This window comes from Cyanistes caeruleus, chromosome 5, assembly GCF_971803275.1.
Source record: "Cyanistes caeruleus chromosome 5, bCyaCae1.hap1.1, whole genome shotgun sequence".
In the NCBI taxonomy this organism is placed as follows: domain Eukaryota; kingdom Metazoa; phylum Chordata; class Aves; order Passeriformes; family Paridae; genus Cyanistes; species Cyanistes caeruleus.
Window position 1 is genome coordinate 40,762,787 of NC_141705.1, and position 25,831 is coordinate 40,788,617.

Genomic DNA, 25,831 nt, shown 5'->3' on the forward strand with positions numbered 1-25,831 from the left:
GGGGGCAGCCCCCGGGGCCCGCCGCCGCCCGCCCCGGCTCACCTGAAGGCGGGCCCCTCCCCCGGAGCCCGGCCGTGGGGGGCCGCCGCGCCGCCGCCCCTTTTGTTGAACAGCTTCTGGAGCAGGGTGGGGGCCATGCCGCTGCCCCGCCCGGCGGCGGCCCCGCCGCGCCCCTCGCAGCGGCTCAGCGGGCGGCGAGCGGCGGCGGCCGCGGCAGCATCCCCGGAGCCGCTGCGGAGCCGCCCAGCATTCCGCGGAGGCGAGGAGAGGCGAGGGGAGGCGAAAGGAGCGCCGGCCCGCTCAGCCGCGCCGCTCCCGGCGGCCAGCCGTCACCTGACCGAGGGGCCGAGCGCTCCCAGCCGGCGGCGCCGACACCGAGCAGGCAGGCAAGGCAGGGCAGGCAGGCAGGCAGGGCAAGCAGCGCTCCCCGCGCCGCCGGCAGACGGAGATGGGGACGGGGCCGCGGTGGCGCCGCGCCCCTCGGGCGCTCCCCATTGGCTGCGCGGGGGCCTCGCCCCGCCCCCAGCACGTGGTAAGGCGCGGAGGCGGCCTTAAAGGGACGGGCCCGGCCGGGCCGCGCCGCGTGTGCGGCGTGCGTCGAACCGGAGATCCCAGTGCAGGGGCTGGAAGGGGTCTTAAAGGTCATCTAGTCCCAAACTGCACACCCGTGGGCAGAGATACGTCCCGCCAGACCAGAATTTCTCAAGGTCTTATCCAACCTGGCTTTGGATACTTCTAGGGTTGGGGCATCCACAACCTTCCTGAACAACCTGTTCCTGCTCCTCACCACCCTCACAGTAAAGGATTTCCTTCTACTATCTAACCTAATTTTCCCCTGTTTCAGTTTGAACCCATTATTTATTGTCCCATCACTACAGTTCCTGACAAGGAATCCCTCCCCAGCTTCCGTGTAGGCTCCTTCAGATAGTGTAAGGTTGCAGTGAGGTCTCCACACAATCTTCTCTTCTCCAGGCCGAGCAGCCCCAACCCTCTCAGCCTGTCGCTGTATGGGAGGTAGGCATCCAGTCCTCTTAACCTTGTGCTGCTCCTCTGGACTTGCTCCAACAGTGCCAACTCTTTATGTTGGGAACACCAGAACTGCACGCAGTTCTCCAAGTGTGGTCTCACAAGAGCAGAGCAGAGGGGGAAAATCACACCTCCCTCAACCTGCTGGCCACTCTGCTTTTGATGTGGGAAGGATCTGGCTGGCTTTCTTGGCTGCAAGCACACATTGCCAGCATATGTTGAATTTTTCATCCATGGCCACACACGCATAATGTGTCCTTTACAATACGTTTCTCAACAGATAGAACAGTGTTTGCATAGGTGTGTGTGCCCTGTGTGTGCACACATGAAAATTGTGTCTGATTTACAACACTGTATTTGTGCAGTGAAGCAAGAACAAACAAGCACTGCCTGCATCTGAAGGGGCTGTTTCCCTGCCTGGGTAGACAGCGGAATGTGGTGTCCAAGTGCCCTCTCATCCTTCTCACACCAGCCAAACCCAAAGATTGACAAAAAACCATTGGGTTTCAGGAGGCTCACATCCCATGTTTCTCTCCATGCACCAATGTGTCACTGGTCCAGGAAAATTTTCATGTGATTTTCTCCCTAGTCAGGACTAGAATATCTGTAATGGAGAGATCCCTGGCATAAAATTGTAGAAGTACTGTGATTCCCTTGGAGAATCTGAACTTTCACTTTAGTTTGACCAGGCAAGCAGCAATATTTCTGCAGGAAGGTAGGTCTGCTGGAATGGTGCCTATTTGCACACAGGTCTATTCTATTCACAAATAATTAGATGTGGCTATAGTATTTAGGGTATCATTTGGGGCTTTATGTTTGTTTAATTTGAGGGAAAGGATTGTTGGTGTGGTTTTGCCCAGCAGCAGGATGACACCTCAGTGCACCTACCAAGAGAACATGACTATAAATGATCCTTTTCCTCCAGCTAAGTCACCGCATATTGTGCTGGAATAAAAAACAAACAAACAAATTCCCCCCAAAACCCCGAGAAAAGCAGGATCACAGTAACTTCCTGCTCATTTTAGGAAAATGGAAGATGAGACATGGAGAATAGTGGTTATTATAATAGTTGTAAAGAATCATTACCACAGTGGTCTGCAAACTCAGCATCCAGTAGCGGTAGAAGAGGTGGTGAATGTATTTCAGAGTCAGGCTTTCACTGTCTGGAGAAGCTGGTTTCTCTTTAAAATACGAGGTGACTGTCAACTGGCCTGATAATCTGATCAGCTGCACCCTTGATAACACCAGACTAAATCTTGTAATGCTCAACTGATCCTGTATGGAGGCCTGTTCTCAGAAGGGCTTTAATCACTTCTTCTGTGAAAGGAAAACCCAATGTAAATCTTTCAGCCTGGATGTTGCTCCTGCTCCCAGTCATTAGAGTCAATCCAAAGCTGAAGGACAGAAGAGAGGGTACGATGATGATGATGGCACACAGAAAGGTGAATAGCGGGGTGTGGCTGGACAAGATGAAAGACGTAGTTGACATGGTAATCAACACAAATGAGAATCTAGGCATCCAGCTCCAAAAGTAATCAATGGACTGCATTTCTCAAGGAACAGTCCTGAGAAACTTTGCAAACACTGTGGCTGCCCCTCCAAAGTCCATCAGTGTTAGCAAGGAGTGCTGACCTGTGGGAGCAGAATCAGAGGCTAAGAACCAGCCATCTCCCAGTGTCCACACCACAGACATTTTACATTCTACACAAATGTTTTACCAGTCCATTTCTTTTGGACTGGTTGCCATCTGATCCTGTCAACAGAATGCATGTCAGTGCAAGAACACTGAATGTATTTCTGAAAAATATGTGGTTTAATTTCATCTGAAAATGATCCACTTGTATGCCCAGATGCCACTCCAAAACATGAAGCAAGACAAAGTCAGTGAAGACAATTGGGACACTGTCTTCACAAATAGCAGTGTAAATGCACCCTACATGTTGGCTGATGCTCAGTGCAAAGTTCTCAGTGTGTTCTGTTAATATGTGTGTTTCAGGATCACTACTGAAATTGATAACCACACATTAAGACACTAGTGTTCTGAAGACTATTTCTGGAATGAAAAAAAAAAAAAAAAAAAAAGAGAACAGCAGAATCAAGAAAAGACTACAAAATAATTTTCACAATCAGAATCAGAATGCATTGTCATGCCCCAAACAGAGTTGGGCTCTAAAGAACACCTGGCAAAGTCAATGCAGTGATTGCATTGCATTGCACCCAAGAGTGCAAAATAAGAGCAGATGTAAAGTAAAAAGCCATACCAGCTGTCAAGCAAAAATCATTTATAGCAAGATAGTGTGTCTACAGCCCTCAATCTTCTAGGAAATACAGGAAATAAAAAATAAAAATGGCATTTAAAAATCAAAAACTGATATTCTGCCTGAGGGTCAGACTCTTTATGTGCAGAGGAAGACAATTTAGTTGTTTAAACTTCAGTCAGAAAAGGAGACAGATTCTCAATGCAGAAATAGATGGGGCTTTGTTAGGAAACTGACAATACATAAAAAGGATCATTCAAATCCTGGCATAGCTGAATGCTTGGAAAAGCATATCAATGTTTCATGGTGCATAAATCTCTTCAAATATTCTCCCCTGAAAATGTTGCCAGGTTTAATAGCCAGGACAGGCAGGATTAAAAGCCAAGTCTCCTAAGTCACACTTTGCCTCCCCATTGCTTACACATGGATGAAATGTTGAGTTCCTTTATGGATACTTTCATTCCACTCTGCTCAGTCCTGAAAGCACAAATCCAAATTGCTCTTAAACCTCTGTTATTAGAACTAGACTTTGGAGGTACTGCAAAGAGAAGCCAGAGGCCAGATCAGGTAAACTCTAAAGATTTAACAAAAAGTTTGGTAATCCAAGATGTTTGTTAATGATTTAACACTGCTTAGTGTGGTAATTCATACTGCTTAGGTTACAAGAACACAGGTAAGTCTTGCTAAACTGTGCAATGCATCAGCAACATTTTTGATCCTGTAAAATAAATAAAATCCAGTATTTAATGCCAATCCAAACATGCCAAGTAAAATGTGATATTAATAAATACCCAGAATTATTCTCTCTCCATATTGTTATTAGTACTATTTAGCACATTAAATCTAAATTACTCTCCACAGAGGATTTAAAAACCTGTTGTAAAATGTATTTCACTTCCCAAGCAGAGACAGAAACTGACAGAAAAGAAAAGCTTGGGATTGCAGCCCCCTGCAAGCCAGCTTACTCATCCTTCAGTGAAGCATTACATAACTTGAGCTGTTGCTGCAGCAACTTTCCCTAGTCCCTGAACAGAGCCACAATGGTGCTGCCATAGTACAGACAAGCAGTTTCACTCTCTTTTTACATGGAGCACACATTCAAAACCAAAGACAGTTTGAAAGGAAGTATTAATTTAATTGTGTCAAAATTACTGGGAAATAGTGATGTATACTGTGAAACATTTAATTTTCAGTAGACTTTGGTGTTAAAAGCAAAGAGAATGGCCAGATGAGGAATGTCTTCTTTTAGTCACCAAAATATAAATACCACGTAATATGGAGAGAATTGGACTTTGTGAAGGTGATAGGTACAGTCCTCTGAAATCACTACTGTACATAAGTATTCTGTCAAATTTCCTAAAGCAAGGGTGCACTACTTTTTCCTCCAGAAGAGCCTGAAAACGTACATACCTGTGAATGTTCAAACACTTGTTTAGAACCTCTGCACTTTGGCTCCTCAACAAAGCTCTTAGCATTGGTAAATTGTATTTGTAAGTCTCCTGCCCAGGACTCCATCCAAAGTCTATCTGGAAATCCTTGTGTTCCAGATTTTCAATGGTAAAATCTACCATGGCCTTCCTATTTGCTGGCTGCAGTCTTGTCTTCAACTCAGTTGAAGGAGTTCACCTTGAGCTCCATCCTATCCACATAAGGTGCAGACTAAAAACATTTTCTATGTAAGAAATACTGAAGTCATTGTAATTGATATTTCAGTACCTTTTGGTGGTAACTGCGATAAACATGCATTTACATGAAATTGCAATAATATCAGGACATACATTTGTATCAAAACTGAGGGCAGGAATTTAGCAACAAAACTGCAATGTTCAACAATGCAAACTAATGTTTGCACTAATGTGCAACTAGATACCCTGCAATTCTGCAGCATGACACTTCAGGCCTCTCCTTGCAAGTCATGGCTTCTACTGTTATCGAGAAGTCACAGGCACGCTCTTCCACACCTCCTCACATGCTGAGGTCCTAAGCACTACCCTGAATAGTTGTGTCTAAAACATGTTTTAAGCAAACCTAAAATACATAGCAAAAAGGTCAGCTTAGTCTTGCTTGGTTCTTAAGCATTTCTTCAAGAATCAGCATATCTGAAAGTTAGTGACAAGTAAATGCATGACTTTATTTTCAGTCTCTGTCATGTCAGCTCTGTGTGGAAAATTTCCTTTTTAAAACATCCTCACACAAGAACATGTGGTTCTTCCATTGTCTAACATTGCATTTTAACTCAGCTTAGAGGAATCTGCAGAGTTAGTAACTGCTCAGTATGAATTTAACCTGGGCCCTCTTTATTCAATTTTATGTAGAAAAAGTCTTGGTGCAGGTGGGTAACAATAAACCCGATGGTGAAAAAACAGGTTTATTTTTCCATTCTTGTGTGTCTCTCATGAAGGTGACATGCCTGATGTGCCAGGTCAATGGGAATAGCACATGATGCACCCTGTGTGTCACACGGCACAGGGAAGGCTGAGTGGCTGCTCTATTTCACAGCCAGCAGTGAAAGCATCCTTTACAAGAATGTTTGCATGTTGGGAGCTCCTTGATAGCTGTTCTGAACAGCTGATGAGGTATGTGTTTCAATGGTCAGATGGATCCCATCAGTACTGCACCATACTATGAAGCTGCAGCTCAGTCCAATGAAAACCTCACATATGATTACTTCTGTACAAAGCAAAATGGCTTTTAATATCCTTAGACAAGGCAGTCCTGCACTGAGCCAAAGCACTCACTTTCCAGTGGAATTAGCATATTTAAGCCTCTATTTTCTTTACAGTGTCAAATACAGATTTAAAGGTAAAAAAAAAAAGAAAGAAAAAAGAGAAAAAACCTAGTCTGTATGTATACATATTTAACATCTTAACACAACCTGCAACAACTATAAATAATCTTTACTTTGCAATTTATTCTTTTGTGAATGCAAATTGACAGGCTGGAATAATTATGAAATAAATTTTCTTATTGTTCATTCCATCAGAGTACCAGTTTTAGAATGACATATACCTTTCTATGCATTTATCAGTGATTGCTTGCTTATTTAGTCAGGGAAAGAAGAAGAGGTAAGACCAAAGCTTTTATAACAGGCTGATCTTTGAGTTTAATTAGGCTGGAGGGTCTTATTCCAGCAAGTAGGATGTACTTTGTGGGAGACCTGTACTTGAAGCCATTTGCTTCAGAATTTTAGCACTCACAACACATTTATCTATTGATAATACTCAAACTACTTTACTTGGTAGCCAAAGCTGTATGTGTGGAAAAATAAATAGGTAAATTAAAAAAATTAACAGATAATTCAGTTAAAGTGAATATTTTCAATGTACTGTTTTACAGGCATTCACTACATAAACTATTGGAAGTGTCAAAAGACAAGAGGTATTTTTGTGACAGGAAATATTTTTAAATTACAAGTTCACAAAGGATTAGAGGACCAGAGGGGTGATTTTACTGCTTTAAAATTTTAGAGGACTTCATAATGCAGGTTGGACTTTGTAAGATGTTATTTGTATATGAATTCAGTGTATAATTTAATATATGAATTTGAACATGAAATCACTTGGTAAATTCTTGACAGAAGTTACATTATGCTTGTTTTTTACAATATGTCAATGACTATAAATTAATATGAAACTAATTATGCTACTGCAGTGCTTGGGAGATATTAATTCAGTTCACATATTTTCCAGAATCTCCTACTGTCATTGAGAAAATCACTTGATTTCTCTCTTGTTCAGCTCACATCTCCAAATAATCATGGAGATGCCTCTTTCTTTGTACCTCTAAAGAACCTTGCACATAGGGACTTCTAAGCAACTAGTGTAAAAACATTACTCATCTAGAATCTAGACTATTCTAACTTCACCCGTAAAAAAACCTGCAGGGACTGAATAAGTCTACTTACTCCTGGAAGAATGAATCACTGTTTCTTCCTGAGAGGAAGCTGCCAACAGCTCTTGCGGGGGACACACCAACAACACACACTTTACTCTGATGTCTGCTATAGAAATCTCTTCTAGACTCTACTCACTTGGCTAGCAACTGACTCACTGAGATCATAGAATATTTTAGGTTGGGAGGGACTTTAAAAGGTTTTCTAGTCCTACCATCCTGAAATGAGCAAGGACATTTTCAATTAGACTAGGTAGTACAGACCCCTGCCCATCCTGCCCTTGTTTCCAGGGATGATTCATCTGCCACCCCTTGGGGCAACCTGCTCCAATGTTTCACCACTCATTGTAACACCCTTCTTTATTTTATCTAATCTAAACTGGCCCTTCCTCTGTTTAAAACCATTAGCCCTTGCCATATCACAACAGGCCCTACTAAAAAGTTTCTCCCTGTCCTTCTTATAGGCCCCCTGAAGCACTGAAAGGCTGCATTAAGTTCTCCCCCAGAGCCTTCTCTTCTGCAGGCTGAATAATCCCAGCTCTCTCACCCTTTCCTCATAGAAGAGGTCCTGTAATCATCCCTCACATGATCTTGGTGTCCTTCCTCTGGACTTGCTCTAACAGGCTGCCATCCTTCCTGTGCTGGGGACCCCCAGAGCTGGATGCAGCACTGCAGCTGGGGTCTCACGAGGGCAGAGTAGAAGGGCAGAATAGTCTCCCTGGCCCTGCTGGCCATGCTGGCCATGCTGCTTTTAATGCAGCCCAACATACGGGTGGCTTACTGGGCAGCAAGTGCACATTGCTGGTGTGAGACCGCTTCTCCTACACCACCGCACCTCATCTATGCTAAGCGTAATGATAAAAATATCTCAGCCAGTGACCATGGCCAAATGCCTCGTGAATTACAGATGACTCAAAGCTTTGGTGGCCTCTGACATCGTGGAGCATGCGAAATCCCTGACACAGCTGCATGACCTGGCTCAGAGAGAGAAATGCCTTAGTGTGGTTCCACTGATTTCTCACTAAGTGTTCCCAGATGGTAGCAGATGGCTTTTCCTTCTGTTAAGGGTTCCCAGACGCAATGCACAACAGCACTCCGTACCGATCACCTCTCCTACCCAACATCTGTGCAGATGTGTGGGAATTATTACAATGCAGTATATGGACTGCAGTCACTAATATCAATGTTACTTTATATTTTCTTCCAATATGGGAATTACAACTGCCCTCTGACACATTCAATATTGAGAACATACTGAGAGAGAGATGAAAACTAGCTTGATGAAGCTCAAGTCCAAACATATAGACATGAATTACATGAGAAGGCCTTTGGAGAGCTCAGTGAATCAAAGATTGAATGTAGAGGTTTCTGGGAAGGATTAGAGGAGTCCAAGAAATAAAGAGGCTCATTTTGATCAGCTGCATTCCCAGAAGGACTATAAGTTTGCAGGAGTCAGACCCCAGCACTCTTCTGCCCCTTCTATTTTTGCCACATGTACCTTGCCTCCGTGATGCCATTGAGTACAGGATGTGGTCATGTTCAACCATTCACCTGCCTGGGAATCCTACACCGTGAGGAGCCCCAACCAAGTATATCGATAGTAGTCATGTCCATGGGTCAACACAAACGTCCCTTGCTTGCCTTGGAGCAATTATCGTGATAGTCATCCTTTGGGATGAAACATATTTTGTTTTCAGACCTTAGGAAGGCTGGAGTTATTCCGTATTTCTAAACCTTCATGGGATAGTAGTCACTCTTGACAATTTTCCCATTTTACCACGGACCACCACTTTTCACACAGTCCGCCATTTCTCTGATAAAATATAAACCCAGGCAAATCCTGAAATCTCTCTCCTTCCCCATATGTCCAGGCCCTGCGTGTGTGCACAACCTCGAGAAAGCACGGCTCCTTCTCGGCGGATTACCCCCGCGTCACCGAAGGCCGCTCAGAGGCAGGGCCAGGGGCGGACCATGGCTCCCGGCTGCAGGGGCCCGGCCGCCCGCCCGCCCCCGCCGGTGGGAGGAGCGCCGAGCGGCCCCGACCCGCGGGCGCCCGGACTCACCGCGCCGGCGGGCAGCTGCGGCATGTGGCACCCGTCCCCTGATGCCCGGCCCAGCAAGGCCAGCAACCCCCGCGCCTTCTTCGATGTGGACATCGGGGGCGAGCGAGGTGGGGAGGGGGCGCGACGAAACCCGGGCGGGAGCCCCGGGCCGGGGCGCTGTGCGGACCGCGAGGGGCCTGGGCCGGGCCGCAGCGTTCAGGACGTGGGGGGAAAACCCGGGCCGGGCCGGGCGCTGCCCTGCGGGCTGCGAGCGCACAGCTCCGGCAGCGGGAGGAGAAGGAGGAGGAGAAGGGCTGCCCCGCCGCGAACGGGGCTCCCTGCCAGAGCAAACAGGCCCGAGGAACATGGAGAGAAAGGCAACATGGCAGCACAGGCGCCCGGCCGGGGCTGGTGCCGGGGCTGATGCCGGGGGTCGGGGTACGCCCGCCGCCGCTGCCCCCGTGCCGCCGCTCCCGAGGCAGCCGGCGCTGCCCATCCCGGGCTCGCAGAGCTGCCCACGTGTGCGGCCGCCCCACGTGCTGCCGTGCCGAGCGCGGCCTCGCTCGGAGCCGCCCCCCGACTCCCGGGCCTGGGCCCCGCCGAGGCCGGGGGCCTGGCGCAGCGCGGCGAGCCTCGCCTGGCTGCCGCGGTGGGGGCTGCGCGGTGAGAGCTCGGGAAACTGGCAGCCCTGGTTCTCTTGGCAGCGCCAGTGCTGCCACAGGTCATTCGAAAATCAGGGTAAACGGTCGAAATGGGAATAAGGAAACAACAAGTTAGCTAGGAAACTACTTGAACCTGCTTGAATCTTGGGGAGTTACTTTTAAGCCTATTTGAAATTGTAGATTTAAAAAATTTACATGGATAAAGATAGGGACTGCCTAAATCTTGTCAGGATATTGCTTTTCACTTACTCATTCTGTTACTCAGAAGAATAAAGGAAGAAAGTCTGTGAGATGATTTGCCTTTTATTGACTTTCAGTTGTCTAATTTGTTTTCATTCCTGTATTAATTAGAATCAATATATTTACATTTAGCTTCCGGTAGAGTGAAGTTATGTTAATTAATTGACTGTGAGGCTGATGAGAAAACAGGAGCATCAACTGATGGCGGCTGCTAGGAGTGAGAAATAGCTGTGTGAGAAGCCAGTTCGTGAAGGAAAGACAATTTGGCACAGAATCCATTTATCAACTATTACAGGATCTGTTAGCTGCTCAGGTTAAATGTCCTTCAGTTAAAACATGTACAGCTTTGGATTTAGCAATTGCTTGTGGTGTCTCTAATTGTAAATAGCCATTATTCATATGCATATTAAGTACCACTGTGTCTTAGGAAAATTCCGATTTAAGAGAGGAGTAAGGGATGTGTTTGGTATAAGCTTTTTTATGGATTGAAAGTCTCCACAAAAAGTCTTTTTGTATCTACTTTTGATGGAATAAACTACATATATATTAAAATAGACATAAATGTGCATATTAAAATTTATAATTTGGCTTTAATGTATGTGTGTGTGATTTCCCACACACCTTTTTTTGGCAGAAAATGCGTTTGGCATTTTCATTAGTTTTTGGCAGAATCTGTCTTTATTCCCCCTACATTATTCTTGACGGGGGAATTCACTGTTGGTAATAACCTTGCTAAAAACCCAGTGTAACTCTGCCAGCAATTGCTGTGGAGCAATCCCAAGATGGAAATTGAACAGTAATCTAAATAATAATAAAGATTGAAACATTAGTTTCTTTTGACATAATAATGCTCAAAACATTGCCATGCCAAGGACAAGACTTAAAAATGTCTCATTCTCTCTTTATCATTTCAGTTGGACGCATTGTCTTTGAATTATTTGCTGACGTTGTACCTAAAACTGCTGAGAATTTCCGTGCGTTATGTACGGGAGAAAAAGGAACAGGGCCTACCACTGGAAAACCTCTCCATTATAAAGGATGTCCTTTCCACAGAAGTAAGTTCTGTGAAATCCTCCATTTTCCTATTGGTAACAAAAGTTGTCTACCATGAATATTAGAAGTAATATTAAATGGTATTGCAAGTACTTGTAAAAGCAAGAACTTTACTGATGGAAATTTTTCACTTTTTGATCCTCCTAATGACTGTGTGTTCTTACCATGCACTGACAGTCGTAAATTATAAATTTACTAGTAATTTTGCAAAACTAGTTTATTCTGAGTTGTAAACAGGTTGAAATGAATTTCATGTAAAGGTTTAAATATCAAGTGATATCCACATAACTGAAGAGGAGTACTTAGATGATACTTGGTAAATAGAAGATGGATTTTGGTTCCATTTAGGTGCCTGTGACAAGGATTGCTAACGTCGTGGGGTGACTTTACTAAACTACTACACTTTTAATCTTAGAATTGGTTTGTTTTTGTATTTTTTTTCCTTGTGCCTTTTGTGCCTTGCTGATACATTTTATAACTATTTTATTTTACAGTTATTAAGCAGTTTATGATTCAGGGTGGAGATTTCTCAAACCAAAATGGCACAGGTGGAGAAAGTATATATGGTGAAAAATTTGAAGATGAAAACTTTCATTATCAGGTACTCTATTGAAAACAGTAATTCTATTCAGTTTGTGACGTTTCAGTGATGTGACTCCTACTGCAGTAATACCAAATGTCAGCACTGGCATTAACCATTTTCATATCGTATTACATATGGTAGCATGTTAAGGACTCTCAACAACACTGACTAAAAAACCTACAGACATCCCATGGTTAAAGGGAAGGCCTGACTGCAGGTGTACTTGCCCCCAAACAGTATTTTAAGAAAAGAAAATACAGCAATCCTCCACTAATCAGATATCAAAATCTTGTATCAGGCTCACAGAATCACAGAGTCTGTTGGGTCGGAAAACACTTCTGGCATCAACGAGTCCAAGCCTTGACCAAATGCCACCTTGTCAACTAGAGTATAGCACTAAGTACCACCACATACAGTCAGGTCTTGAACACTCCAGGAATGGTGACTCCACCACTTCCCTGGGCAGCCCATCCCCTTCTGTCAAGAAATTCCTCACAATGTCCAACCTTAACTTCCCCTTATGCAACTTCAGGCCATCTCCTCTTATCCTGTTGCTGATTGCCTGGAACAACAGACTGACCTCCCCACCTTGCTTTCACATAGTTGTAGAGAGTGATAAGGTCACCCCTGAACCTTCTCCAGGCTAAAAATTCTCAGCTCCCTCAGCCACTCCACACAGGACTTAAAGGACTTAAGTTTGGAGCAATAGCTGGAAATGTGACTCCAGTATTCATAATAAAGATAATTCCAGCTGTGTGCTCTGAAATCGGACACTCTGGTGGTGCCCACAGCACTGTTGCTAGCAGTGTCTGTTCATTGGTACTGTCACAGGATCATGTCTCTGAAGATGACTTTGTCATTATGTTTTTGGTTGTTCTTTGAGATCTGGTGGTAATTATGAACATGATACAAATGATTCCCATTTCTGTACTTCTCAGCTCTAACAAATGTCAGAGTGCCAGAGATGAGTTGAAGAACCCATTTGGATCCTGTACAGAGTCTGAGAGCTTGATTCCTGTTACCTATTTGCCAAGTATGTTAGGATTTTACTGGGAATTTAAATGTCTGTATTAGGTAGAAGTTCACAGGCTCTTGCACTTAATCCTGCAGGCCTGCAGTGTTCTCACCCACTGTCTCAGAAAACAAAGAGCTGTTTTTCTTGATGATTGAGGACATTGGAACTGTTTGTTCTTGTGCTGGTTGCAAGGACTGTTGCAAATTGCAGTGAACTGCAAAACTTTTGTCAGTAGTCAGCATATCATCTCAGATCAACCCCACTAGGCTTTTCTTGATGCCACTTCTCTAGCTAATGGCTCTGCTGTTGTGGAACACCCAATTTACACAAACCCAAGCATTGTTATTATTGGCATAGTTTTGCAAGCCTTGGATCTTCCAGAGAATCTGATTTTGTCCAGACTTTTTTGCTTGCCTTATAAACTTACAAAATGACAGCAGAAACCACAATTGGAAAGACACTCGATCTATCTGCAGTGTTTCTCAAAACACAGCAAGAAAATTAATGAGTGACAACAGTTTTCTTTATAAATAGAATCTCATAATGGGGGACTAATATTGACACTTGGTCCCAGATGAAATGGGGTTGTGTATAAGTAGGGAGACAGAAGGCACTGGACTGCTCTGTATAATTTCCAACTTGTCCCCCCACATCTTTACAGACAAAAGGTAAACCTGCAGGTATGAGGCAACACCAGAACTTACTGTTGCTTGGTTTTTTGTTTACAAACTATTGCTGTCTAGTGTTAGCTGTAACTGGGGTGGTGGGAAAAGGTAAGATTTATAGGTCTTGGGCAGTGAAGCAGTGACCAGCCTCAAAAGGTATTTGCAAAAATCTGCTATGGGGCAACCCTTCTATTTAATTTGTTTGCCAGCAACTACAATGCTAAGTGTCAGAGTCTTGTTTTGGAGGCTGCCATCCTACCTGCTGCCTTCTCTTCCTCTGGAACACAGGTTCCTCTGTCATTTGCCATCCCTGACTCCTCAACATGACACTGAGGGTGAGCTTCAAACTTAGAACAGGCAAAGCTGAGATTGCAGTAGCTTTCTGTTGGCTGAGTGTGATTCTGGCTCTCAGTTGTAGAATCTTTTTGCAGAGTTCCTAAGCCAAATCCTGATGGAAAAGTTTCAGACTTACTGTGGCAGATGAACAGTTTAGGCAAGGAGGTCTCCCTGCCACCATGGAAATCCAAACAGTATGTGGGAAAACAATTTTCAAAACAACAGTTTCTTTGAACTTAGAGAATGTAGAGAATGTAGGGAAAAAACAGATGCTTAAATACACCAGGCTCAGACTGTTATCTCGAAGTAATCAACCTCCCATTGAGCTCTTAAATGTGTTTCTATGTCGTCTGTGCTATCACCTTTTTTTTGCCCCTCCTTCCCACACTATCAAGTTTCTTAGCAGTACCACAGCATGAATTCTTTAGATGTGTACCAGTGTCTTGGTAAAACGTCCTCACTTACATTAAATGGAGCTCTTTGCACTTAATAATGAGACCAACCCGGGGAAAAGAACGCCTCCATGGCTGGGTTTTGCCAGTTAAACAAGACATTCACAACACATATGAAAAACACATTTTTGCAGTATAGGTGAAAACTAAATAATCTAAGTGGTGGGATAAGAAAAGTCTTAGTTCTAAAAAGGGAAAAAGTATTTGCAGAAAACAAGATAGGCAGTATCTTCTTCCATTGGGCTGTTTAACAATTTTCTTGTAGTTTGAGGCCTATCAGCTTAAGTGGCAAACAACGAGATGGTAAAAAATCCCAACAGACTAAAAATTGTGTTTCTAGGAAAGGGAAGACAATAAAAAAATCCCCAAACAAAATCACCAACCCATAAATTTTAAAGACCACACTTCTCTAAACTCCACAGTTCTACACCATACTTGGTGTGAGTAGTCCTTATAAAATTCACATTACATACCCATCTTAGCAGTGTAACATTAACGTTGGTTTCAGTGGTGTTCAGCCCCACTTCTTAAGGCCAGTGGTCTTAAATAATTCAGTGAGGAACTTCACTCATATAACTTTTGACAAAGATATGTCAAAATATGTAAAAAGTTGGCTGTAAATATAACAATGACACTTTATAGATAATGCTCGTCATAGAAATCTATAAATTTACATTATACAATGAATATGTCATCAGTAAGTGTCTGAAGAAATCAAGATAATATTTTTAAAACATTCATGTCTTAATGACTAAAAATGAAATCGGGTAAAAAACTTCTACATTTTTTTGTAAATAACAATCACTATTCTTTTGTGTTACCTATAGAAAATAAAAACTGCAGAGATCATAACAAACAATAAAACTTCCAATGAAATCAAGGGTGTCACAAATTGCATTCAACTCTATCCCTAAGCAGGTGTTCACCAGGGTTCTATCACAGCTGTTTCAGTTGTAATTATCTCCATCTCTCCAGGAAAATAACTATACTTTGCAGTTTAAACAAATGTGTTCAATAAAACATGAAGCAGTTTAAATTTAAACAATATTTAAACCTGTTAAAAATTAATTACGATAAAAGGAAGTAACAAAACATCAAAAAAATATCAAAGTTATAACTTAACTTAAAAACACTCAAACTTAAACATAGTGAAATTTAACTTTGATTAATTCTATTAACATTTAATCTATATCAGATGAAAACATGACTCAATCTTACTCTATTATTATAAAAAAAGGCAACTAAAAATTTGGTATATACTTTTTGAACACAATATAACAGGAATATTGATTCACTATAGAGATTATAAGGATGCAACAAATATATCACAATTCCATGTTATCTGGCTTTGAGAATAACTCACAATAACTGCAGATGTTATTAAAAATACCCATTCGTAACAAGAATTTGCTTGGCATATGCTTAAATTTGTTAGGATTTTTAGAGTGCAGTTTTACTAGAAAAAAAAATACAACAACACAGATTTGGCAAGTTGCTATTCAGCTTTTGTAGTACTTTTTAAAAACATTAAGTCTAACTTTTTAACTAAAATCCAAATTGGTATATATGCTGTTATACATGCTTTTTATAACCAAAGGACTCTCGTTAAAATTACCTTATTAAAATTGTAAAAAAAAACCCCAAGCAAATGGGTAATAAATGGTTAACATAACTTTGAGATTACTGAAGACTGTATTGAACTAAATCCTCAATACACTTATTCAAATGAAAGGTTAAAAATGAAAGAAACCTGTCATTCAATCCTTTTTCTGTAGGGTTAATCATATGATCTTTCAATTCAATTTTAAAGAAGTGCATCCTGCAGAAATTGACTGTAACTACAGTAATAATACTTGATGATCACTCCATATCATACAATATTACATTATCAGTAGATGTACAGAGAAGATAACATTTTCAAAACCTTCATGTATTAGGAATACTGAAACAGAACAAAAATACTTCAAATTTCTCGGGATGCATAAGTATCATTATTTTCCATGTTATTTTGTAAAAACAAAACCAGCAGATATTATTAGAAATACAACATCTATATATATTTCACTATAAAATGGTGGTTGCCATGGTGACAGCATTTCTGGCTGCTGTGTGCTGCCGTGTGTGTGTTTTGCCAAACTTGTCCGCGCCGGGCTGGTTTTGAACCTGAGAAAAAACTCTAAAAACTTGTATTTAGGGAGAAACTCCTTTTCAGGAGATAAATCCCTTCTTGGGTGACTGTTGCTTGTGTCAGAAACAGGACCCACGACCCTGAGATTAAGAGTCTCAGGCTCTACCGACTGAGTTAGTTGGGCCGACTTCCAACTAACTTTTTCACCCAGTGATTTAAAAAAAACTTTCTAATCTACACACACTTTTAGCTTTTTCCATCTAACTTTAACATTTGTTTTCATGTATCACCATGAAAACATGCTCATGAATTTCATATTATATGAAATTCAGCGTTCTCTGGATCTTATAACTAAGTATCAGAAACAAGGGCACACACTCTGTATTCCAGACTCCAACAACTCATTTCTCAGGTGATCTGCCTAAACTCAGCAGCTGTGCAGGGGATGGAGTGTAGAAGCAGTAGACAGGTTTTGCAGCTTTAAGTCACACATGTGACTATGCTTGCTAGATTGGTAGGGGGCAGGTAAAGACCCAGAGCTGAGCATTTGCCCTCTTCATCATGGAAGGTAAAATTAGTTGCCAGCTGTATGTAACTGTCTGGTTTACCAAGTTGTTATGGTTGTCCTGGCTATTTAAGCCTTACAGAATCTTACGTATGGTTTTATAAAATGTTGATGGTGAATTTTTTTTTTGCCCCCTTCAATGCAGCATGATAAACCAGGTCTGCTGAGCATGGCAAATGCAGGACCTGGTACTAATGGCTCTCAGTTCTTTATTACAACGGTGCCTACTCCTCACCTGGATGGGAAACACGTGGTGTTTGGCCAAGTGATCAAAGGAATGGGTGTAGTTAAAATACTAGAAAATGTTGAAGTAAAAGGAGAAAATCCTGCTAAGGTAAGTAAAATGCAAACCACTTAGAGATAGTGTTTATTATTTTGTTACATGATCTATAATAATTTCTTCTAAATGCTTGCTGTAACATTTAGAACTATTAAATGTTATTTATTTTTACTAATTGGTAATTTCCATTTTACTGTGCTTGCTAAGAGGCCTTTGTTCTTGCACTGTTCATTTCCCTTGCACAAACCATTTATTGTTAAACACAGCTGTGAGGGTGGAAGCCTTTGCTAGAAATGTAGGATGGGCAATGAAATGAAAAAGTGGAATTCACAGTCCCACCTAAATGATATGTAATTCTTATAATTTTTATGTCAGAAGTCATGTTTCTGAAAAAGCAATTGCTGTGTTGGTCATAGCAGTTTGTGGGTGTTTGATGAATTAATACCTCTAACTTTAAATACTTGGCAGTTGAAGAAAGAACCCTCTTCTCTAATGTAGTAGAACTTCCATGTCTTGTGTTTTGCTGCACTTCAGCTTGCTGCCAGTTCCTCTTCCAGCCTCTCTGTGAAGCGTGGGTATGGTGTTTTTGGAATGCTGATCCTCTGAACACGACACTCTGTGTGATAAAAGCCTTTTGATGTGGATAGGCTAATGATATGATGGGTTTCTGAAATAAACACACCCAAACAACATATGAAAAAGCCTTTTTCTGGAATTTCAAAAATTTCAAAGAGCACTTGGAAGTTACTGCTTTTTCAAAAATTGTCTTAATAAGCAATACTACTATTTACACTTCATTTTTTCAGTTGTGTGTCATAGCTGAATGTGGAGAGCTAAAGGAAGGAGATGATTGGGGAATTACTCCCCAGGATGGATCTGGAGATGCTCATCCAGATTTTCCTGAAGATTCAGATATAGATTTAAAAGATGTAAGTATTTTTCTTGGATATTTTACAGATTGCAGGACTTGTAGGTAATCTGAATTGCATGGTGTCTGTGATGATGTTCATTAAACTCTTTATCTTAGGAATGGATTGAGGTCCTGATTGAATGGTGACATTCCATTTTAAGGAAGAGAAGGCTCTGTGGGAAGGGATTGTTAATCTTTTTTCAGTATTAATTGCAGCTCATTTTTTCCCCAGTAACTAAAACCTCACTTAAAATTGTCACATTTATTTTCTGTTCTTGATTTTTTCCTTTTGTTCGTGCTGTAATGTCAAATTGCAATTACCAGAACTCCATCCTGCAAATGATTAACTTAATGTTGTTACCTACACACTTTTTAAAATACTCTTTAACAGATTCTGCTGGGCTTTTTAGAAATAAAGGATCAGCCTTTTTAAAAGGTTTTTACTACATCAGAGCTAGTTGTTCTTAATTCCCAGTAGTTGTTTACTTTTTAGATTATTCAAACTGAAGGAAGGTCTGTTGTTGGGAGTTAGGGAGCAGACTGATGAAAGCAGCTCTTCTGCAGGTTTTTATTTTCTCATGAACGGGAACTAGACAAACTGTGTAAGTCAAATAGTGATTTGTGAGAGGGAGAAGAAAATGAGGCTGCATGTGTAGATGCCAAGGTGAGAATCAGAATAGCAAAAATCCATTTGAGCTAGAAAACAAACTCCTTGGCTATTGAGAAGCAGCACTTCAACTTACAAAAATGTTTTTGGATAGCATTTGATGTGGTGCAGAATTGAAGTTGGGAGGTGCCTGTGGCCTTTGACTTAAAACTTGCTCATATAAACTAACTACAGAAACAATGGTGACACTGGTCTCATACTGATTAGTTTTTGCCAAGCATTCTGATTCTAGTGGGGTAGAATAGACAGCAGTAATTCCTAAACTATTTATTGCCACTGGAGAAGTAACTTGAAGTGTATATGCTTTTGGCAATAGAAGTGACTGGTTTGATAAAGACAGGCAGTTTTTATTTTCTCCTTCTTGATACTAAGTGTTCAGAGAGAAGAAGAATTGTATTGATATGACTTCCAGTTTGAGAGTGTGCAGAGTTCATGTGAGTGATACCGTTTTGAGAAGCAGAAGACAACATTTCATCAGGAATAAGACACTCTTGGTTGAATAATTGTTAACATATCTTATTTTCTTTGAATAATGGTCAACACCTTTATATATAGCTGTGTGTGGGTAGCAGCATTTAGGGAAAAGAGTTGGACTGCTATGTTTTCTCTAGTATTTTCTCACCATTTATACTATAGAAAACCCACTAGGGATTTCATTTTTCAGACATTTGTGTTACATAAAGTAGAGAACATTACAGAAGTGGTTTGAAGGTAGTGTTTTGCCTAAAATTGGAGTATTTCTATTCTGAGATTTTATAAACCTTGAAAGAGGATGAGCCTGGGATCATACTGTTAAGCATTAGGTATTTCACAACTTCTTTCATAAATACATTCATAGTTTATATTTCCCATCTATTTTATTAGGTTGACAAGATTGTGGCCATAGCAGAAGACACAAAGAATATAGGAAATACTTTCTTCAAATCGCAAAACTGGGCAGTGGCAGCTAAAAAGTATAGTAAAAGTTTACGGTAAGGCTCTCATCACTCAAGCAGATTGTTCCTGTAACCCAAATTAATGCTGCTATTAAGCAATGATTTGTGCATTTAAAAGGTGTCTGGTGCAGTGCTCTTTTCTTTTTTAAACAAAGAGCCCTCTGAATCTTGAAAACATCTGGTTGATTTTTAGCTATATAATCAGGTAGGTCTTCTACTCATTGCTAGGTAAGAGCTGTAGGGCAGGAAGTATTGCTTCAAACTGACTAAATACTCTTTTTGTAATACTCTTGCTGTGCTGGTACATACCTGGGCAGAAAAGCACAGTAGTATTCAGAGTAGTTAATGAGAAATAGTTTTTCTATGATTTAAAAAAAGCAAAAGGTTTAAGAAATTGGTAAGTTCAAAAGACAAATATGGCCCTTACTTACTCACTACTATTTATTTTTGAGGGTCCATACCATCATCCTGACTCTGTGTATAATTCAGCCTTGCCTTCAAAACTATTGTCTTTCTGCTTTTGTTTCCATACTGCTCCTTTCATATTTTCATGCTTTTGCTTTAAAAGTATATGATCATCTCCTAAAAATAAAATTAGACTTACTGACCTTTATCCCAGCCTTCTTAATGATCACTGGTTAAGCAACAGTAACAATAATGAAAGTAAAAAAATCAGGCATATTTAATGCTTCAGCTGAGGTTTTAGTGGACTGGTTTAGTGACGTTTCAAATAAACGTCATCTTTCTGAAACATAAAATGAATCCTTTAATTGCAGATATTAACCCAAGAAGCAGTATCTTGATGTGTCCTCAAAAAGCCCATCACAGAAACCCAAAGTAAAAAGAATTTCTGTGCAAACCTTTTGGAAGTCATACAATACATAAAAAGGCTGGAATGGATCTTTAAGACTCTTTGTGTTGTATCTGTCCACTGCCAGGTATAACACCATCCCTTCCAATGAAGTGTCTTGCTCACTTTTAAGTGCATCCAGTAAAGGCTCTTCCTCTCTGAGCTGCTTTGGTGCTTATTTGTCCTTGTAGGTGGAAATCATAGTAATTTTTCTAGACTAAACAAATCTGATCTTTCTAGCTCTTCCTTATAGGCCTTTTTTGGACATGCCCCGTTACTGTATCTTAGAATCTAATAATTTATGTAGGATTGTGACCTTTAGCTGGCACTTCAAAGAACTGATAGGAATAGAATAGCTCTTACCAGGGTATTCCATGGCTTAGGTACAATTCACATGGGACACCATCTGACAATGTTTTTTTTTTGTTTTTTTTTTTTTTTATTTTCAGTAACCATTATAATCCAGTTCTTTTTCTTGTTTTATTGCTTCTCAGCATTTTTTAAAATATATATTTTAAATGTTAGAATTAAGACTTTTTTTGGTAAAAAAATGTATTACTTCCTATTATCTCCCTTGATACTCACTTCCCTGATTTCTTTGACTTTGAAGCTCTAATCTTACTTCCAGAATGGTTGCAGTCTTTCATGTCTTGGTGTGATTTATAAATATTATACATGTGTTCCATTTGTTTTGAACATAATACAGATTAGTGTTATAACTTCCATTACCTGTTTGCTGTTTCCTCTTCCTTCTGGTTCTTACCTTTTGGATGATGCTCAGCAAGTGGAACAAGCACTGGGACTGCATCTAATTTACTTTTTAAGTATTGCTAATTTTTGTGATCCAAAGGTTGTATAGGAATGACAAAAAAGACAGGGTATGCAAAAAGTGAACTTACATAGGCACTGGTATGCAGAGACTGCATTAATTCAAGGCATGCTTAAAATGTGAATGTATGCAAGCACAATTTTTGTTTTTTACCTAAACCTCACAGAGGTTCTATCAAATAGACCATTAAGGAGTTAAAACTTTTGTATCCACAGCAGACCTTTGCCACTGGAAATAAAAACCAGACAGCATTAGCACATAGTAAATTAGGAAATTTGCTTTCGAAACAGATGTAGTAACTGCTGTGGCTCTGTCCTGAACCAGTGTCAGTTTTGAAGTTCAGAAAAGTCATGAAGGAAGACAGTGGGAAGAAGGTGGTCTTACTAATGCTCATAAACCACACTCCTTTACATAGTAAAGTTATCTCCAGATTTTAGCCACAAATGCCTAAGCTAATTAAAAGATTATTGAGGGAGCTCAAGAAGAGATGAAGCTTCTTGTGAACAGGGAAGGTTCAGTAGCAGTGTTAATTTTTTGGCACTGATGAGCAACATGTTGAGAATAAACTGAGATAAATCCTAAATCCTAATGCTTTCCTGCAGTAGAAGAGTGATTTTGTCTAAGAAAAAGAATGTGCTAATACAGTGGAGGACTAAGTGTTACAGGAAAACATTCCTCAGTGAGTTGATTACTTTTTGTTAGGGTGGGTTTTATCTATTTGGTTTAATAAAGATTTGTAATAGTTGAATTGAAGCTGCTTTAGAAGTAGTGGGGATAGGCCACTTCATATATTATCTGTGGAGAGATAGCTAAGGGCAGGGCAAAATGGAAGTTGCAACACTAATACATATGTGTGAATCTTTTTTTTTGCAGGTATGTGGAAGCTTCTGAAGCAGTGGCAGAAGAGGCAGACAAACCCAAATTAAAGACTATTGCTTTGACCTGTGTTCTAAACATCGGTGCTTGCAAACTAAAACTCTCAGATTGGCAGGGAGCCATTGAGAGCTGTTCAGAGGTAACTGTAATGTTCAGTATCTTGGTCAAGAATTGGCCAAGACAAAAGACTACAAAGCTGTTTTTAAAGAGTCTACTGACAAGCTTATGATTTGAAAGTAAACAAGTAGAAGCTCATGGTGAAATTAGTACAGACCTTCTAATATGTGGCTTTTTAAAAAGATTCTGAAATTGAAATGAATCATTAGAAACAAACAAAAGTGGGCTGTTGCTTACTGCCAGGAAAAGTGCACATCATCGTCAGTTTGGTTAGCAGAGCTACTTCTTAAATTACAAAGAATTAAACTGTTTAGTGAGAGGAATATTTTTCTCTGGAAGACAAGTATGAGCAAAGTGTTTTACTTGCCTCTAAATTTGATAGCCTCGTATTTTATTCATGGCAGGGACTTTCTAAGTAAGTAACTAACATTTCAGGTAGGCTTAGTAGTGAAATTAAACGACTGAATAGGAAGCAAGAAACAAGGTAATGATAAATCTGGAAAAATAAAAAAACATTACATGGGCATAGTACAAATTTAGTAAATTTGAGGAAACTAAATAGTTCAGTAAAACTCCAATATTTTGAAGGAAACAGAGAAAAGGAAAGACTGCTCTTATCTGTTAGCAAAGGATCCTGAGCAGCATCTCCTAGGGCTTTATGCTGAAAGCCGGAGTCTCAGCTAATCTAATCATTGTAAAGATGGCTTGCTTTCTCTAGCCTGCTGATGGTGGAAAACCTTCATAAACCTGTATTCAGAATGGAAAAATGGAGAACGAGCAAAGAAGAAAATAGGAAAATTGTGTAATGTGGTATCTGTCACCTAGATATGGTGACACTGAAAGATAAAACTGAAATGAAAGTGTTAAAGGTAGAAATTACTACAACTAGTAATACTTCCCATTGTGGGAAGAAAATCGCACTTCCTTTTTTTAAGATTAAACAATTGTTACATAAAGGCAACTTCATAGCTATAATAGACTTCTGTAAGGTATTTAGCTTATGTCTCATAACTGTCAATGCTTTAATCAGAACACCAGTTTCCTAAAATTAGCTAATAAAGTGCTAGGTAATTGTTGGAGAGAAATGGCACACTCCCATGATTTCACAAGGCCAAAAGCAATTTAAATTAACAACCTGGAATACATGCATTGTTTGGTGTAAATAATGAATTATGAACAGCTTAAACCTGTTCAAACAAAACTTGCATTGAAATTGTTGTAAGCGCAATGGTCAAGGTAAAACCAAAGAATGTGTATACAATGTGTATACAATCCTGACAACTAATTCTTAGCACAGAAGAGGCTGAAGGCTTTATAGTAGATGGATTAAGAGAAGCACCCACAGTAATACTTCCTTTGTATTAACAGCCAATACTCAAATGACTTAAAAAAAATCAGATGTGTTGTCTATTAATGATTTAAAGTTAATAAATTAAATTAATAAAACAACACATTGCTGTGAACACATCTCCTCTGAACACTGAGAAACTATATTCTTAAAAATAATAAAGACACTATAGAACTAGCTGCAATAAAAACGTGATCTTCACAGGCAAGATAAGGTAACAGGTAGCTGACCAAATTATCTGAGGTATTCTGAAAAATAAAGTAATCAAATAGCAGAACAATCTCTTTGCCCAGCCACTGTATTTCCTATTTTGATATTGTCATATCAGAGCTGGCCTATACACATGATTGAAAACATTCAGCTCAAAAAAGGCGTAATGACTAGAACTTGGCAAAGTTTCTGAAGCATGATGAGCTGGATTGCTTGCATGTATATCTATCTAGCCCACAGAGAAAAAAATCTTTACAGGAAATCTCTGTGTTTTATTTATGATGCCATTTGAGGAGGTTTTGGTGCGAAGGAAGGAGCTGCAATAGAGAGTTGCCCTGTGAGACTCAAGGTTAGGATAATTTGAACTGCAGCAACTCCTCAGCTTTGACAGCTATCTATATATACACACACAGCTGTCCCATTTGGGCCTCATGTATGCTTATCCTTCACAAAAGACCACTTTTGGTGCAGTGGTACTGAAGCTGATTACTTGCTATTCAGTGTGCTGCATTACAGCATTCCTTTTTACACAGTTAATGTTTTGACAGCTTACCCTCAAACCAATTGCGAAGATTGTCTGCTGGTGTGAATTGTGCCATTTGTGGAGATGGGAGGCTGTGAAGTTTAAGAAATGTTAATGTGACAATTTTATTAAATTTACAGGCTCTTAAAATAGATCCAGCAAATACTAAAGCTCTCTACAGACGGGCTCAAGGATGGCAGGGAATAAAAGATCTTGATCAAGCACTGGTAATGATCACTTCTTCTTTTCTTTTTATATTTAAAATTCTATCAGATCATTAATTTATATTTTTCTTCTATTTAAGGCTGATCTTAAAAAGGCTCATGAAATAGCCCCTGAAGACAAAGGTAAAATAAACTATTTCTTTTAAAATTCCCTTCAGAATTTAACAAAGTATCCAGGACAGTATTCAGTTGGAATTCATACTAGTGTGATGCCTAATATGCTAGCTTCTTAAACACTGATATTCTGAGCACAGAACCCACTGAGGTGGAAAACCTGATTTTATACAGCAGTGATGCTTCTGTTGCACTGGAAAACCTGCTTATGTAGGTCAGCAGCATTCCTCTTGAACTATGTCTGTATCTCACAGGGCTCTTACTAGCTTAATTCCCTGCTCTAATGCATGAGATTTTTAGCTCATAAGTTCTATGTTGGCACCAATACCATGCTGGTTACACCCTCCTCTATGTGGTTACCTTAGCAGCTGAGACAAAGCAAGGGCCAAAGGCTTTTTCTGCTAGTATCTGATCTAATCAAAGATTAAATGCAAGTTTATGAAATTACAGAGGTAAGTTCCAGCAGTGACCTAGTGTTAACCTATGAGGAGACCTAATGTAACAAGATTACAGTAACTCTGTCATTTTCTTTTTGAGCAGCTATCCAGACGGAGACACTCAAAATCAAACAGAAGATAAAAGCCCAAAAGGAGAAAGAGAAAGCAGCTTATGCTAAAATGTTTGCTTGATTTTTTTCCTAAACATTTAAATCTATGCACTAACTCATGCAAAAGGATATATGGAACTGCTTCTTTCATTTGCTCTCTTCTGCAGTTTTCAGTGTTTACAACACAGAAGTCTAATAATAAAGACAAACTGTTCAAAGGTGATGAAGTTTTCTCTCTCTTTTTTTTTACGCTGTAGTAACTAGTGTTTTGCAACTCATGTATTTTTCTAATGTGTAAAAGCAATGGTGGTTGTTTTTACAGGTTAACAGTGCTTCCAAAGCAGCTTGGTTTCACACAAAGAGAATTTAGGCATTTTCATAGTTCCTATTAGAGCAGGCCTGATTTCTTTAAGGAATAAAAATGCTGGTAGACACAGAATGAAGATGCAAGTATTATTTTGTGTTGGAACCACTTTACAAGAGGT

General features: G+C 40.2%; 2 protein-coding genes across 3 annotated transcripts in view; one reads left to right on the forward strand and one right to left on the reverse strand.

Annotated features, from left to right (window-relative positions):
- The window catches only part of FNIP2 (folliculin interacting protein 2), a 50,747-nt gene extending 50,486 nt beyond the window's left edge, over nt 1–261 (reverse strand). The window contains exon 1 of one of the 2 annotated variants that reach the window (XM_086891066.1): nt 43–261. In XM_086891066.1, coding sequence (XP_086747192.1) covers nt 43–137 — 95 coding nt within the window. In that variant the 5' untranslated portion in view covers nt 138–261. The remainder of the gene's footprint in view (nt 1–42) is intronic. The other variant, XM_086891063.1, reaches the window with a different exon arrangement.
- Nucleotides 262–9,182: 8,921 nt separating this feature from the next.
- PPID (peptidylprolyl isomerase D) lies at nt 9,183–25,569 on the forward strand. Its single transcript, XM_086891079.1, has 10 exons — nt 9,183–9,345; nt 11,034–11,174; nt 11,667–11,773; nt 17,062–17,250; nt 18,003–18,125; nt 19,638–19,744; nt 22,261–22,402; nt 24,602–24,688; nt 24,766–24,808; nt 25,340–25,569. Exons 1-10 carry the CDS (start codon nt 9,261–9,263, stop codon nt 25,426–25,428), a joined length of 1,113 nt encoding a protein of 370 aa, XP_086747205.1. The 5' UTR covers nt 9,183–9,260; the 3' UTR covers nt 25,429–25,569.
- Nucleotides 25,570–25,831: the final 262 nt, after the last annotated feature.